Source organism: Genypterus blacodes, unplaced genomic scaffold (assembly GCF_046128005.1).
Source record: "Genypterus blacodes isolate CSIRO-AG114 ecotype Tasmania unplaced genomic scaffold, CSIRO-AGI_Gbla_v1 ptg000007l_1, whole genome shotgun sequence".
In the NCBI taxonomy this organism is placed as follows: Eukaryota; Metazoa; Chordata; class Actinopteri; order Ophidiiformes; family Ophidiidae; genus Genypterus; species Genypterus blacodes.
The window spans coordinates 5,255,001-5,268,940 of NW_027466821.1; the positions used below are offsets into that span (position 1 = coordinate 5,255,001).

The 13,940-nt window shown below is 45.4% G+C and overlaps 1 protein-coding gene across 1 annotated transcript in view; it reads left to right on the forward strand.

Moving 5' to 3' along the window:
* grm8a (glutamate receptor, metabotropic 8a) overlaps positions 1-13,940 on the forward strand; it is a 154,066-nt gene that overhangs the window by 137,136 nt on the left and 2,990 nt on the right. The window contains 1 exon segment of the mRNA XM_076150122.1: positions 746-1,112. Within this exon segment, the coding sequence (XP_076006237.1) occupies positions 746-1,112 (367 nt within the window).

The following is a 13,940-nucleotide window of genomic DNA, read 5'->3' on the forward strand; positions in this document are numbered from 1 at the left end:
ACGCCGCCCAGCTGGAGGCGGTGAGTTGTTTACGTACCCTGCTATTACTCGGCCGTGTCTGGAGATACGGGTGAAGTTTGTTTTTTCTGTAGTGTCTTGCTATTGTTGTTACTTATTGTGTGTGAAGATGCAGAAAGGTAATTACAGCACATAAACAAACTATTAATAAACTGCAGCGCAACTGGGGTAAGAGCGTGATAAGATGCGATAGGAAGCAGTCAACATATGGTGCTTTTACACTCAGCGAGAGCATTTGTCAGGCTCCAGTGTGTGTGTGTGTGTGTGTGTGTGTGCGTGCGTGCGTGCGTGTGCGTGTGTGTGTGTGTGTGTGTGTGTGTGTGAGCGCCCACGGTTATTCAGAAACTGGGAATTCCTGTAAGCCTGGGAGCTTGGAGGAGCTGCCTCTGTATATCTGAGATTGTCTGTGTGACAGTATTGCTTTTGTTTCCACATATTGTTGCTCCCCCAAGTTTATCTCCCTGGCATCCGACATGATCTTCACCTGCCCCCATCCAATAGTGTGTGTGTGTGTGTGTGTGTGTGTGTGTGTGTGTGTAACTGTCCCTCAATACAGTGATTCTGTTGTTCCTTCTCATGTTAAACCGTGTCCAATGTAGGTGTGTGTAGCCCGTTTATCGCTGAGTTCCATTTCCACAAACTCGCACTCAAAGTGGGATTTGTAACCTTGGAGATTATTACCTCCTCACGCCTCTGATCTTTCTCCCCCCCACCCCATCTCTCCCAGGTTCATCTCTCCTGCCTCCCAGCTCGTCATCACCTTCTCCCTCATCTCCGTCCAGCTGCTGGGCGTCTTCATTTGGTTCGCCGTGGACCCGCCGCACACCGTGGTGGACTACGGCGAGCAGCGGACCCAGGACCCCTCGTCGGCCCGCGGCGTCCTCAAGTGCGACATCTCGGACCTGTCGCTCATCTGCTCCCTGGGTTACTCCATCCTGCTGATGGTGACGTGCACGGTCTACGCCATCAAGACGCGCGGTGTGCCCGAGACCTTCAACGAAGCCAAGCCCATTGGATTTACCATGTACACCACCTGCATCATCTGGCTGGCGTTCATCCCCATCTTCTTCGGCACATCGCAGTCAGCAGAGAGGGTAAGTGTGTCCTTGTGTGTGTGTGTTTGTATGTTATTCATGGGGTGTGTGTATGTGTGTGTGTGTGTGTTACTGTTCTTATCTGTAGGATCTCTCTGCATATGACCTACCGGGTGTTTCAATATCACTGTCCATAAAAATGAGCTGCGTGGTGAATCTGTCCTATCGGTGTGACATAGGTGTTTGTGTGTGTGTGTGTGTATTTCTGTATGTGGACTACTCATTATGTGTGTGTGTACAGTCCTCATAGAGGAGGCCAGAGGGCAGAGAAGACAGCCGGTTTCCTGGGCCTTTTAAATATGTGACTAAACTTTGAGGCTTTTTCGCAGCTTTATCATGTTTTGGAATCACCTATTTATAAATGTGCTTGCTGTGCGTTCTCTGCCTCGCTGAAAACATTTTGGAGATTGAAAAGTGAAAAATGTTTCTCCAGGCAGAGCGAGAGTGAGATTCTTTCTTCTTCCTTTTTAACCAAAATCTTTTCCAAGGCACTAATGGGTCCAGGAAGATCATCTATCCAGTTAGTTTACCGATTCTGTTTGTAGAGAATAATTAACTTTTTTTCGCATTGACAGACTGACAAAATCCAGGTGAAGTTAATATTTCTGTCAGTAATTGAGTTGAAGATTCTATTCTGGAACTGTCTTAGACAATAGACAGTATTGAGAGATTTGAGCGGTTTTGTGAACGTGTTCGCGATTTCATTAGTCTAAGGCTTTAAGAGATTCTCCTCAGGTGTGTAGGTTTGAAACTAGGGGAAAGATAAAACTCCTCTTTATAATAAATTGACAAAAACCAGGCAGGCTTTTACAACACAAATGGACTTCTATAAAAAGCAGAAAGTGAGGAAAGGCTTAAAAGAAGCTTGACAGCGTGGAATAACATTTGTAATAATTGCTTTCCTTCCTTGAGGCCTATAACCTCAACTTGTATATTTGTGTTTTTTATGTGTTGGGTAAAATTTTGCTTTGAAATCCCTCTTTTAGTTGTGCAGGTACCTTGAGTTATATATCTCCTCAGATCAGTTTAGAAACAGGACATTTACATTCAGGGGACGTGGACTGATTTACACACTGCACACTCACACACTCACACACACAGCAAACTGTTGCTATGACCGGAGCTACGCTTTATCGGGTCCAGTCCCTGATAGTGTGAGTGTTCTGGGTTTTTGACTGTAAAACGCTCCACACGCTCATTGGGATTCAGGCTGGATCATTGGTCGCATATATTAAAGAATGTACATCGCAATTTTACATCGACGGCTACTGTAAACATGTACAGATAGATAAGAGACACACAGGCGCGCTCCTGTTAAGAGAAGTAGATAACAAAACACATGGCCCAGCTTTGAACGTTCTCAACTCTCAGATATGACATCAGATGCACCGACTGACCACACCGCAGCTATCAGATATGAGTGGGAGTTGAGGTAATGCACAGCTCCTTTATGTCTGAATGTGTGTGTGTGTGTGTGTGTGTGTGTGCGTGCGTGCGTGCGTGTGTGTGTGTGTGTGTGTGTGTGTGTGTGTGTGTGTGCGCGTGTGTGTGTGTGCATGTGTGTGCGCGCGCGTTTGTATGAAAGAGAAATCCTACGAGTCCGACCCCAGACTTCCATTTACTCATGCTCTGCTCATGTAATCCTCAGAAGAAGAAGCCCATCGGTTGTTTGCTCTTTCTACCCTTCTCTCCCTTCCTACCTCCCTCCTCTTCCTCTGATTCTTCAAAAGTTCCTGTTTTGCAGCGTCATCCTTTGCAATTTTGATTTGAGCCTATTTTCCCCCTCAAGGTGCGGCGGCCGCCATCAAAGTGATCCCATCTGATTGCACGGCGGGGGAAATCGCACTCTTGCTGGATATATTTGTGCGTGTGTGTGTGTGTGCGTGCGTGCGTGCGTGCGTGTGTGTGTGTGTGTGTGTGTGTGTGTGTGTGTGTCCCATGGCTTGCTCTCATGGGGTTGGTATTGACGCTGTAACAGGTTTTCCTTCTTGTTATTGATTAGTTTTGCCCTCTACGCTACAGTTTGTTTGTAGTGCCGGCAACATTTTCCTCATCACCACATTTGCACAAATAGGACCTGGTGAGTGTATTTACAGCTGTTATCCTCTGAGGGCAGCATACTGAATGTATATACAAGGTCCCCCCCAGACTATATGTAATGCAAAATAATTCTTAGTAGTGTGTCAGATATCTTCAATACGAGAGCGCTACTAACAATCTATAACCACATTTAAGCGTGTTAAACATCTACCACGTGTGCACAAACAAAGTTGTAACTGTAAGTAGCCAACTTCTCAAAAATTTATCCACTGTTCATGCCGGTGTGATCCCAAGTGTGTGTGTGTGTGTGTGTGTGTGCGAGTCTTTCCGGATGGACTCAGCAGCTTCTTAGATGTATTTGTTTAGCTAATTGGAATGTCCACCAGCCAGTGTGTGTGTGTGTGTGTGTGTGTGTGTGTGTGTGTGTGTGTGTGTGTGTGTGTGTGTGTGTGTGCGTGCATTTTTGCGTGCGAATGTGGTTGTCTGTGGCGTGTTGTGTTTAATTGGAATATCCACCAGTGCACGCTTGTGTGTCTGGGTGTATTGCTTCTAATTGGAATATCCTCTGGAGTGTGTGGCAGCTGGCTCGCTCACACAGAACACAGAGAGAGAGGGGGAGAGAGGGAGACATAGAGAGACAGAGAGAGAGAGAGAAATAAACAGGTAATGTGACTCACTGATGGGACTTTAATGAGGAGAAGTCTAGCAAAGGCATAGGTTGAGATGCAGAAGTGTGTGTGTGCGTGTGCCATTATGCTCTGCCTAATCATTCTTCCATAATAGTGGTAGATGAATCTAAGAATTAGAAATGCTGTGTTAGTTTTCGTGTGTGCCTAATGGCGCTCCACCAGGAACAGTGCGGCCACACACTGAATTTTTCAAACTGCCAAGTCTGCTGCAGCCTTTGTGACCCACACACACACACACTCACTCCTGCCTGGAGATGAACGCGGCTCCGTGGTTCACATATTGAAGTTGTCGCCGTTGATTATTGTGAGAGATGCCGGATCTTTGCTCGCCTCACCCCCTGCCTGCCTGCCTGTAGTGGGAGGCCGGGCAGGGGGCGGGTCTCTCATCTGCTAGCATTGGCTGGTTTCGTGGAGGCAGACTTGGGTGACGGCGGCCATGTATGCAGCCAGTACGCAGAGTCTGGCAGGCATCGTCCTGCTCCGCCAATTAGTACCTGCAAGTGCTGTGCTTTGCAGAGGAGAGACGCCCAGCTTATAAATCTTTGTGGGCTGTGCTGGTGCTCACATAACAAGAGTTATAGAGTGTGACTTTCTAGAAACAGATAATCCTCACATTGCGTTTCTCTCATCCACAACCTCGTCGCCAATCCTGCTGTTTCTCCTCTCTCCCTTTGCCCTCCGCCGTTGCTGCTCCTCTCTCGCTCCCCGTGACCTCTCTCAACATGGCCGCGAGTCACCACGCACGGGGGGAGGGAAGCGCGCAGTGGAAACGCAGAGATAACAATTGGAAGGGACAGACGCAGAGAGAGAGAGAGTTTGACATGCAGGCAGATGCTAAGACAGAAAGAGAGAGTGAGAAATAAAGGAAGAGAAAGATACTGAAAGAGAGCGAGAGAGAAAGAGACAAGGATGGCCGCAGAGAGATTCTAACCATCACTAACCAGGGAAGTATTGTTTTGAAATAGGTCATGGCACCTAGCAGGGGTTGCTGGCTCCAAACAGCTTCTGCTGCACCCTGCAAATTTGTGTGTGTGTGTGTGTGTGCGTGCGTGCGTGCGTGCGTGCGTGCGTGCGTGCGTGCGTGCGTGCGTGCGTGCGTGCGTGCGTGCGTGCGTGCGTGCGCGCGTGCGCGTTTGTGTTCCCGTTTGTGTTCCCGTCTGTCTTCCTCTGCTTGTTGTATGTCCTAACGGCAGGGTGCAGCATCTTCCCTACCATCTCTTGCTGCATCTTCCTTACATTACTTCACCTGCCACAGCGGGGGGTCCTTCTTTCTCAGCTTGTTCACTCTTGTGTTTGTTTTTCGAAAGACCTCAGGCTTTTGTGTGTAGTTATTAGTACATTTCTATCCTCACTCATCTTCTCCAGGTGTCTGAAGTATGATCAGCCTTTTATCTCCATACTGCAGCAGAGTTACATGCAGCCACGCTGTCGCTCCTCCACAGCCACGCTCACTGTGTGTGTGTGTGTGTGTGTGTGTGTGTGTGTTATTTACGTGGTTACCAATCGTGTGTGTGTGCGTCCACTCCCGTCTTTACTTCTTATGGAAATGTGCTGTTTTTCATCAATCTGGGCGTGTGCTACACAGTGAAACAAGGCGTGCAGTACAAACCCAGCTGGGAACAGAGAGAGAATTCTGCAGTGCAGTAATGGAGGATGGAGCTGCTCCTTCAGTGTGGCTCCACAAGTTGAAGCACTTAAGCTGCTATTCAAACACACCTACAAACTTTTTGTCTTTCAAGGCCTCGCATTCACATTTTCTCTCTGACACATTTTCTCTCTCCCTCAAATGCTGTACACAAAAGTGAACACACACACATTTGTACAACCATACTATACTATACCAACTCAACCGTGTGTGTGCCAGATATCTACTATATGAGTCTTTGCAGTGTTGTGATGCGAGGGCTGACCATATAATTAAAAGTGGATTTTTGAAAAGAACAAAACAGAAGAAAATCGAATCCAATAAATGAAGACATTGTGATAAGGATGAAGAGACCCCATAGCATGACTCAGACAGACAGTTATATAAAAAATAAAATTGCATCTTTTGTTGAAGTTACGTAAAGTGAAAGGTTACAGATGCAGACCGGCAGATGGGTGAAGCAGTTATTTGGAAAGGGATCAGGCAGAGGTAGAAAAAGGGGGTCAGGCTAATGGGCAATACAAGAGCAGACGAGGTTCAGAAACAGAACAGGCACGGCAAAAAACAGGAATCCAACAAAACGAGTTAGATCTAAATAAACTGAGTAATAAGACTGATGAGGGAACGGGAATTAGGTGACAGGCTGGGAATGGGAACTCATCGGGGGAGAGATATGAGTGACGCTACTTAGTTAGAGTTCTGTAGACCGAAGCCGACACCTATGACGTTTGATTTTAAGGAGGAATTGGACTGGACGCTGCAAGGCCCTTTGAAAAACATCAAACATCCTAAGTTTGAATAATATTCCTTTGTTTTTTATCCTGCTTCCCATAATTGCATTTGGACCTCAGGACTATAAAGAATAATACACAGACTCACAATCCATCCTTCTCCCCCTCATCCTGTGACCCGTACTGATGTACGCACAAAACAGTAGTCCGCCGTTTTTCATCGTCCTCAGACAGATTTATAGACGTCACCACGCTCCGAACGGAAAACCGGTGACCGCTCAGAATCGTTGGTAATCAATCTACAATAATCTGATGAGGTTGAGAGAAGGACACGGGCTAACAGAGAAGAAGAGATAACAGGAGGCTGGGGACTGGGAGGGCGGTAACGCTGAGGAAGGAGGGAGGGAAGGAGTTAAAGGGAAGGAAGAAGAGTCAGAGGGGCAATCAAATGCTGAATTTGGAGAAGGAAAGGCAGAGAAAAAAAGCAAATGTTACACAGCGAGGTGGAGATAAAACAGAGTATAGAGGAGGAATTGTGAGATCAAAAAAAGGCTGATGGTGCAATACAAACACAAAGCCAGAGCGAGGGAGGACCCAGAGCTGTGTGTGAGCCCCACACACTCACACACACACACACACACACACACACGCACAGTTACCCAGAATTGATAAAAACACATCTTTTAGTAGCTAAGGGAAGATCTCAGTGCAGAGTTTATTGTTTTAATGTCTTTAAGTGCCGCTGGAAGCTTTCTTCCAGGGAACCTATGTGTTAAATGAGCAAAACCTTCACAGAGGAAATGTTACATTCTTGCAACCTACACCCACACACTCATATCTCCTAAAGTAGCAATGCACAGAGATCAGAACATCCCGAGCCCATCATGTCTGAGCAATGTTCCTTTCTACTGCTGAATTTAGACCTCATGTCGTCTTTATTCTGGCAGAATTTAGCGATTCCTGATCCTTTCCTGATCCGTAGGGTGATTATCTGCAACAGGCTGTGTGGGGGGTGGGAGGAATTCTTTCATTTATTTTTGAAGTGGTTGGTTTTGCAATCTTTTGCAGGGTTCTGGTGGGATTTGGTGGGTTGGCTGGAAATAGGGAGCGACAGACAGCTCTTGTCAGATCCTGACATCAAACAGTGACACCCAAGGGGAACCTCACGCTGAGACACTCACACACACGCACACACATGCACACAATGTATGTTCAACCATTTATACAGAACACAGATGCATACCAGAATACACACAAACTCTCACAAAGACAGATTCACTTTCAAGGCAACGGGCAGCAGTCATTTCCATCTCTGGTCCCTCGTTCACACTAAGCCTTCCCTCTGTAAATGTACCTGCAAATGGGGGGATAAGTGTGTGTGGATGCAAGCCAGAGCGGGAACGCCAGAGGGTTTGACTCTGGAATGAGAACCGAGTACCATTGCCTGTACTGTTGCTGGCACATGCTGTAAGGGTTGGTGGTGTCGAGTGGGAAAAGGAAGATTAGATTGGTGTACATGGGTCGACACCCCGGTGGCAATATATATATTTCTCCTGCTATGGCCAAGGCTTTTTGTAGAAATATGTCCGTGTAGTAGCAAGTGAGCAGTGAGTAGCAGTGACATATTTGAAGGTGGTGACATACTAAAACTGGCCTTAATTAAAGGAACACAAGGATAATGTAGGTCAGTCAAGGCAAAATGAGAATCCTAGCTGAAGTCCAGCTTTAATTAGTGCTGCACTGCTCCTCCTAACCCAAGAGGAATTCAAATGTGTCTCCCTCTCTGGCTGTTGTTCAGTGAGGAGACACTAATCTGGAATCCATTTGTTGGCAACGGGCAGAAAATACTTTTCTGAGCTCAGTCAGACTCAAAGCCTCTAGAGGCATTCAGGTGTAAATGAAGGATAAAATAGACAAGTGGTTGAAGAGGCGGACAGAGAGATATTTTACTCAAGAACACAAAACAAAAGTGAAAAGCTTGAAGCCTGCGATGCATGAGCCTGCCTCATGCACAATCATCCGCCACTTGCAAGAGGGTTTTGATTCCAGTTAACATTGATGCGATACCGCTCATTGAACATTTGATTGAAAGAGGAGTGACAGTGAGATTCACAGAGGAAGTGAGAGTGAGAGAGAGAGGGAGACATAACACCAGCTCAGTGGGATGTGCTAATTGTTTGTTAGGATGCAAATGTTTGTGGTGCCAGTCGGGTTAATTACCCGTCACCCTCTGTGTGAGGGCGTTTGCGTGTTTGTAATGTAGAAGTTTACCATAACTTTTGTTCCAGTTTTTTTGCCTGTGTATATGCAAATACTTACACTTTCCCCAAGTCCACTCTGCAAGTTTGACTTTATGTTACATCTCCACAAACACTGTAATTTAATCATTTTGCTAAGAAAATATTTTGCTGCCCTTGCTGTCCATTGAAACCTCAATTTCCAACACCGGAAGAAAATTTGATTAGTGTTGATTACTGCTCTCAGGGGCCCGTCTCACCTATTGCTGTTGCTGCAATCTTTCTTAATCTCAATTAGCAGAAATGTTCGCGCGGATGTGTCGCTACGAGACAAAAGCTTCTTCATTATTAGCGAGGAGCGACATTGTAAGGAGGAAACTGTTAAGGCAAATCTATGTTAGTGACTCTGTGAGGCCAATTCCTTCACCAACAGCTGCAAGTGGAGAGGGAGGTTAATTTAGAGGAGTTAGTGGACTGTAATATGCATAAATGACAATGCACACTTAAAAGAGGGAGCAGTAGTTTACCTAAATGATCCCAAAGTGTGTTGTGTAATTCCTTGCAAGATTGCTCATCAACATTCCACACTCAGCTACACAAACTCCCTCATTTAACATCCAGGCTGGGTTTTTTTTTTACACATGTCCCTGACCAATGATGCGCCGTATGAGTCCAGACCGGATCTTTTAATTGGCTGGAGTTGTGCACAGTGGGAACGTAATGGTGACTGTAAGGCGACGGGGGCAATATCACGCTGTTCATTACGACGGACAGCGTGACACATGACCGGAGATCCGCTCAACCGCAGATCAGGAATTGTACAGAACCGCTACGCTAACAAGCTGCGGCAGCACAAACACACATGTAGATCTGTTTTATGTTATGCCCCCTCCACACCATTTTCACGACATCGGTATGGATTAGATGGAGGGAAAATAAAACCCTAAGCGCAGTTTTGTAGCAGATAATGAGGCACTCGTGAACAAAGTCCATGGTGACCAGGCTGGGGCCTAATTAAGCTGCTCTGGCTTGAAGTTAATAGATGATAGTGGGAGTTCCTGTGTCAGAGCTTTTTCATCAAAGGGCTGGCCGGGAAATATGTTCCTGATGGGTGGTGGTGGAGAAGTGCAACTCAGGGATTTAAGATGTCTTTGGAAAGATTGAATGTAAAAGTTTCGCTTAAATGCAGATTTAAAAATCAACTACCGCTTGGAAATCATTAAAGGTTTGGAAGCAGGAAGTGGCCCTTCTTACCTGCAGAGCCCCTGGTGGATCCACTGAAATGTTTACTTACTTTGTCGGATAATAACGCTTTATAATGGCTTTAACCTAAATATTAATGTTTGAAGTTATTTTAAAGCCCAACGACCATGAACATTTTGTTGTTATTGAAACGCTTTCACATTAGCAAGGAAAAACAAACTTAACAGCATTCCTGTCTCCACATATAAAGTATTCTACATTTATGTGGACTGAAGAAAGTCATATTTCACTTCATAATTATAATTACATCAACTTTTCTTACATGAACGCGTTATGGAAAAGGAAACAATCCTATTTTTCCATACCATGTTTTGTCAAGAAAGCAAGCCTGAAGTGTGTCGGGAGCTAAAGCAATATAGATAAATAAAATATAGCTTTAATAAGATTGTCTTGAGCTAATCAGCTTATATTGTTTTTATATGGTTATTATATTGTTCCTTATGCGGTTTTCACTTTCATTGTTGAACAAATCTACCATATATTTGACAGGCAGCTAATCACTATGTCATTATAAGGCAGTAAAACTGTAAAATGGATTAAATTGTTCACTTTCTCCACGAACAAGTGAGCCCAAATATGACAATACTAATACAAAAATAGATCTCTGTCGCTGTTACCCTCCCATGGCTCAGGTGATTAAAATGATGATCGGTCCCATGGTGTGAGAGGAAAAGAACAGGAGGTGTCAATTAGACACACACGAGACAGGTATACGCACACACTCACACTTTGACACTAAATGGCAGCGTGTAGTGAGTTTAGGCCCCTCGGGCGATCTGTAAAGTCACTCTGCTCATAAAAAGCGTTCTGGGAGGACAGATGCTCATCAAGGACGCCCTAAACTCAATATCAGCATGCAGGCACGGTAACATGTTAAATGTCGCATAGTGGGTGGGGGTGAGGGGGTGAGGGAGCGAGAGAGGAAAAGGACACGATAGAGTGAGGGAGGGAAAACGGAAAAGGGAGAAGGAAAAGACACAAAGCGAAAAAAGAGGTGAGAAGAGACAAAGTTTGAGAAAGAGTCAGATACACATCAGATACACACAAAGTGTATGGGTGAAGGGACGAAGATGTTTCCTTTCACACTTCCCCTTTCTCTCACACACACTGTCACTAACACACATCCTCTGCATCCCTCTCTGCCCACGGTACCATGAGGATCTCAGGCAAAGTCATGCTGGAGTGAATTCTGATCTAATAATGCAATATTGAGTAACTGGGACGATGTGGTTCTTCTTATTAGCACCAAGCATGGACAAATCCTTCTGACATGTTAAATACATTTGTATACGGTGTCAGGCCTGTGTGTTTGTGTGTGTGTGTGTGTGTGTGTGTGTGTGTGTGTGTGTGTGTGTGTGTGTGTGTGTGTGTGTGTGCGTGCAGAGGTAGCAGTAAACGCAAGATGAGAGACAAAGGTGTTTTGCCTGATAGAGTCTGATCGTGGCTGCGTGCTCGTCGGCCACACACACTGCCGCATTTCATTTTCCATGTGGCACATTTCAAGTCGTGACACAACAAATTATGCACACAACCTCGTTTTGTAAGCAGTGATTAAACGCTGCCACTACCCTGCTGTTCTTATTGGCATGTTTTGGCAGAGAATATAGGTCCTCTGAGTACTAAATAGCAACGCCTGACAGACTTATAGCAACCTTTCATCTGGTAAAAATGTGTTTCTCTATGTCAGTCTGTTCACTTATAGAAAAGTAAAGACGCAAACAAGTCAAACTGTGCAGATGTCAAAAGCTTGCGAGTGTGTTTCCCTTTACCAGCACTACACAAGTAGTTTTAGTTGCCATTATTTCCCTCATGTGGATAAGACATTCAAGAAAAATGCCTCCCAATACACAGATGGATGGTAGAAGTAAGCAGTTTACAGTGAGAAATGACGTTGGACTGTTTTTCTTTACATTCATATTTAATTACTAGATATCCGTGCTGTTTTGTTGTTGATTACAGCACCTGTTGGACAAAAACTTTCCCTTTGGTGATGTTGCTCACTGCAACAGCAAACCATTTGGCTTTAACCTCACTTAACATCACAGCCAAGTGTTTGTCTGGCCGCTTCTCGTCTCGCTCCATTCGTCCGCCTCCCTTTTTCTTGCCGCAGGTATTAAAAGCAGATTAGTCATCAGCCCGTCCTCGTGCCCTCTGTTTCTCTGTCTGAGTTTTTTCCCGCGGCGGTGCAGCGAGCGTGTCTGGGTAAATGTTTTAAACCGCAAGGGAATGCGCCGCATGTGGCCGGCCCTATTGCTAATCATTCCACAGACTGACTTTGAGGATAATAGAGTGCTCCTTGTTTTTTGCCATTATCAGCTGTGGACAACAAGGTGGAAAGTGACAGTATCAGATGGGCGCGCGTTGGTATGTGTCTGAGCTTACGTGTGTGTGTGTGTGTTTGTGTTGATATAAATAGCAGAGGGAAGTTACGTCTGTGGACCAAAGGCTACATGTAATGGAAGTCGCTATCAGCTCTTTCGCTGCTGTTTTGATAAGCGCAAGCTCCCGGTTTCCTCTCCTTTTCTCCACTCGTTGTCTTTTTTCTGTCTCTTCATTGGCTCCCTTTCAGTTGATCTATTTCAGTGTAATCCCCCCCGTGCTAATGCTCAAAAGATGTTTTTCTCACTCCATCTGTTTCTCACACTAATACAGCCACTCATTGATCCCTGTATCAGTCCAGCTCATTTTGATGTGATTGATTTGTTTTGAACTAACACTGTGGCAAAGAACAATTGAATCCACAAATCCCCTCTTGTATTTCTCATGATCTCTCTCTCTCCCTGAATTGGCGACGCACATTTCGACACCCATCTGTTCCTGTAAGCTTTGGAGGTAAAAGCCAACACGTATCCTCTATTTAGATTCACCCGTACGTGAAGTCAAGAGGTCTCAGTTTGTTGTAACATACGGTTTGTCTCAAAGATGCCGCTCATTACGGCTGGTTAGAGGCACATTTCACTTGATTTGCCTTCTGGCCTGTATCCACCCTGGAGGAGGAGGAGATCCTGTCCTCTGTATTTTATTCATGCACGTGTCCACTTCCTACATGATCTCATGCAGGAATGATTTTGTGCAAATATACAACATATGCAGCCCCGGGCATCTTTATTCTCATGTAAGTCCATCACTTCTGCTGTGACTATAACTTTAACACACCACCTCACTTTAACTTTCTTATCTATATTTTCCATATTTGCAAATATCCTGTCGTTGGCTCGGCTGTATGCAAGCCTGTGTTCATTCATCATCGGGGAAATGTAATAAACTACATTCCCCCTCGCTGAATAGTGCGTCATTTAAAGTTATCTGCATGCCATCACATGCGTTGTTCTTGTTCAATAAGGAAAAATCCGGCTTTCGGGGGAAATGGCGGCCCACGACACACAGCCACCGTGGAGTTACCACTGCAGCCTCGCTCTCCTTCTGTTCTACTTTCTGCTTCTTGTCAGGCTGTAGTTATCAGTCCTTCCCCAATCAGTGTATCCGTGCCTTTTCTGACAGCGTGGAGTTGAACAATGTAGCTCTCTCTCTCTCTCTCTCTCTCTCTCTCTCTCTCTCTCTCTCTCTCTCTCTCTCTCTCTCTCTCTCTTGCTCTCTTTCTCTCTCTCTTTCATTCTCTTGACTCACTCTCTCCCTGTCTGTTCCCAACTCCCATCTCATCATCTGTTTTGTTTCATTTTCCTCTGTGCCTTCAAGTCTTTCTCTCCCCTCTCCCGGCTCTCTCCTCTTTTCTGTCTTTGTCTCTCTATTTTGTCCCTGTCGTCTCTCCCTCCATCAGTCTCTCTGTGCGCCGCAGACAGCTCTCGTCTGATAAGCCTCGTGTCTTGAGAGCTTGTCAGGGGTGTGGATGAGGCCTGTCATAGCGGCTGTCCTCCTCCAAACTCCTCTCTGAAACTGGCTAAGGAGCTGAGGAGTCATGCTTTTTTCACTGATATGTGTGTGTGTGTGCGTGCGCGCGCCTTACTAATGTCTTTATAACTGTCCTTCAGCTTACTTGGCAGAATCAATGTGCTCTTATAAAATCATCTTAGTAATTTAGAGACGTGTAATATCATTTCTAACTGCCTACTTAATGTAAGTGTCATCATATATGCACTTCAGTCCTCCATGTTAAATCTCCTGTGTGGCGGTGCAGCTGCAGCTGCAGCTCATTCTACTCGCTCTCTTAACTGAAAATATAAAGACGCATTGGGGTTGTTCAACAACAATTTATCTGTTACTGT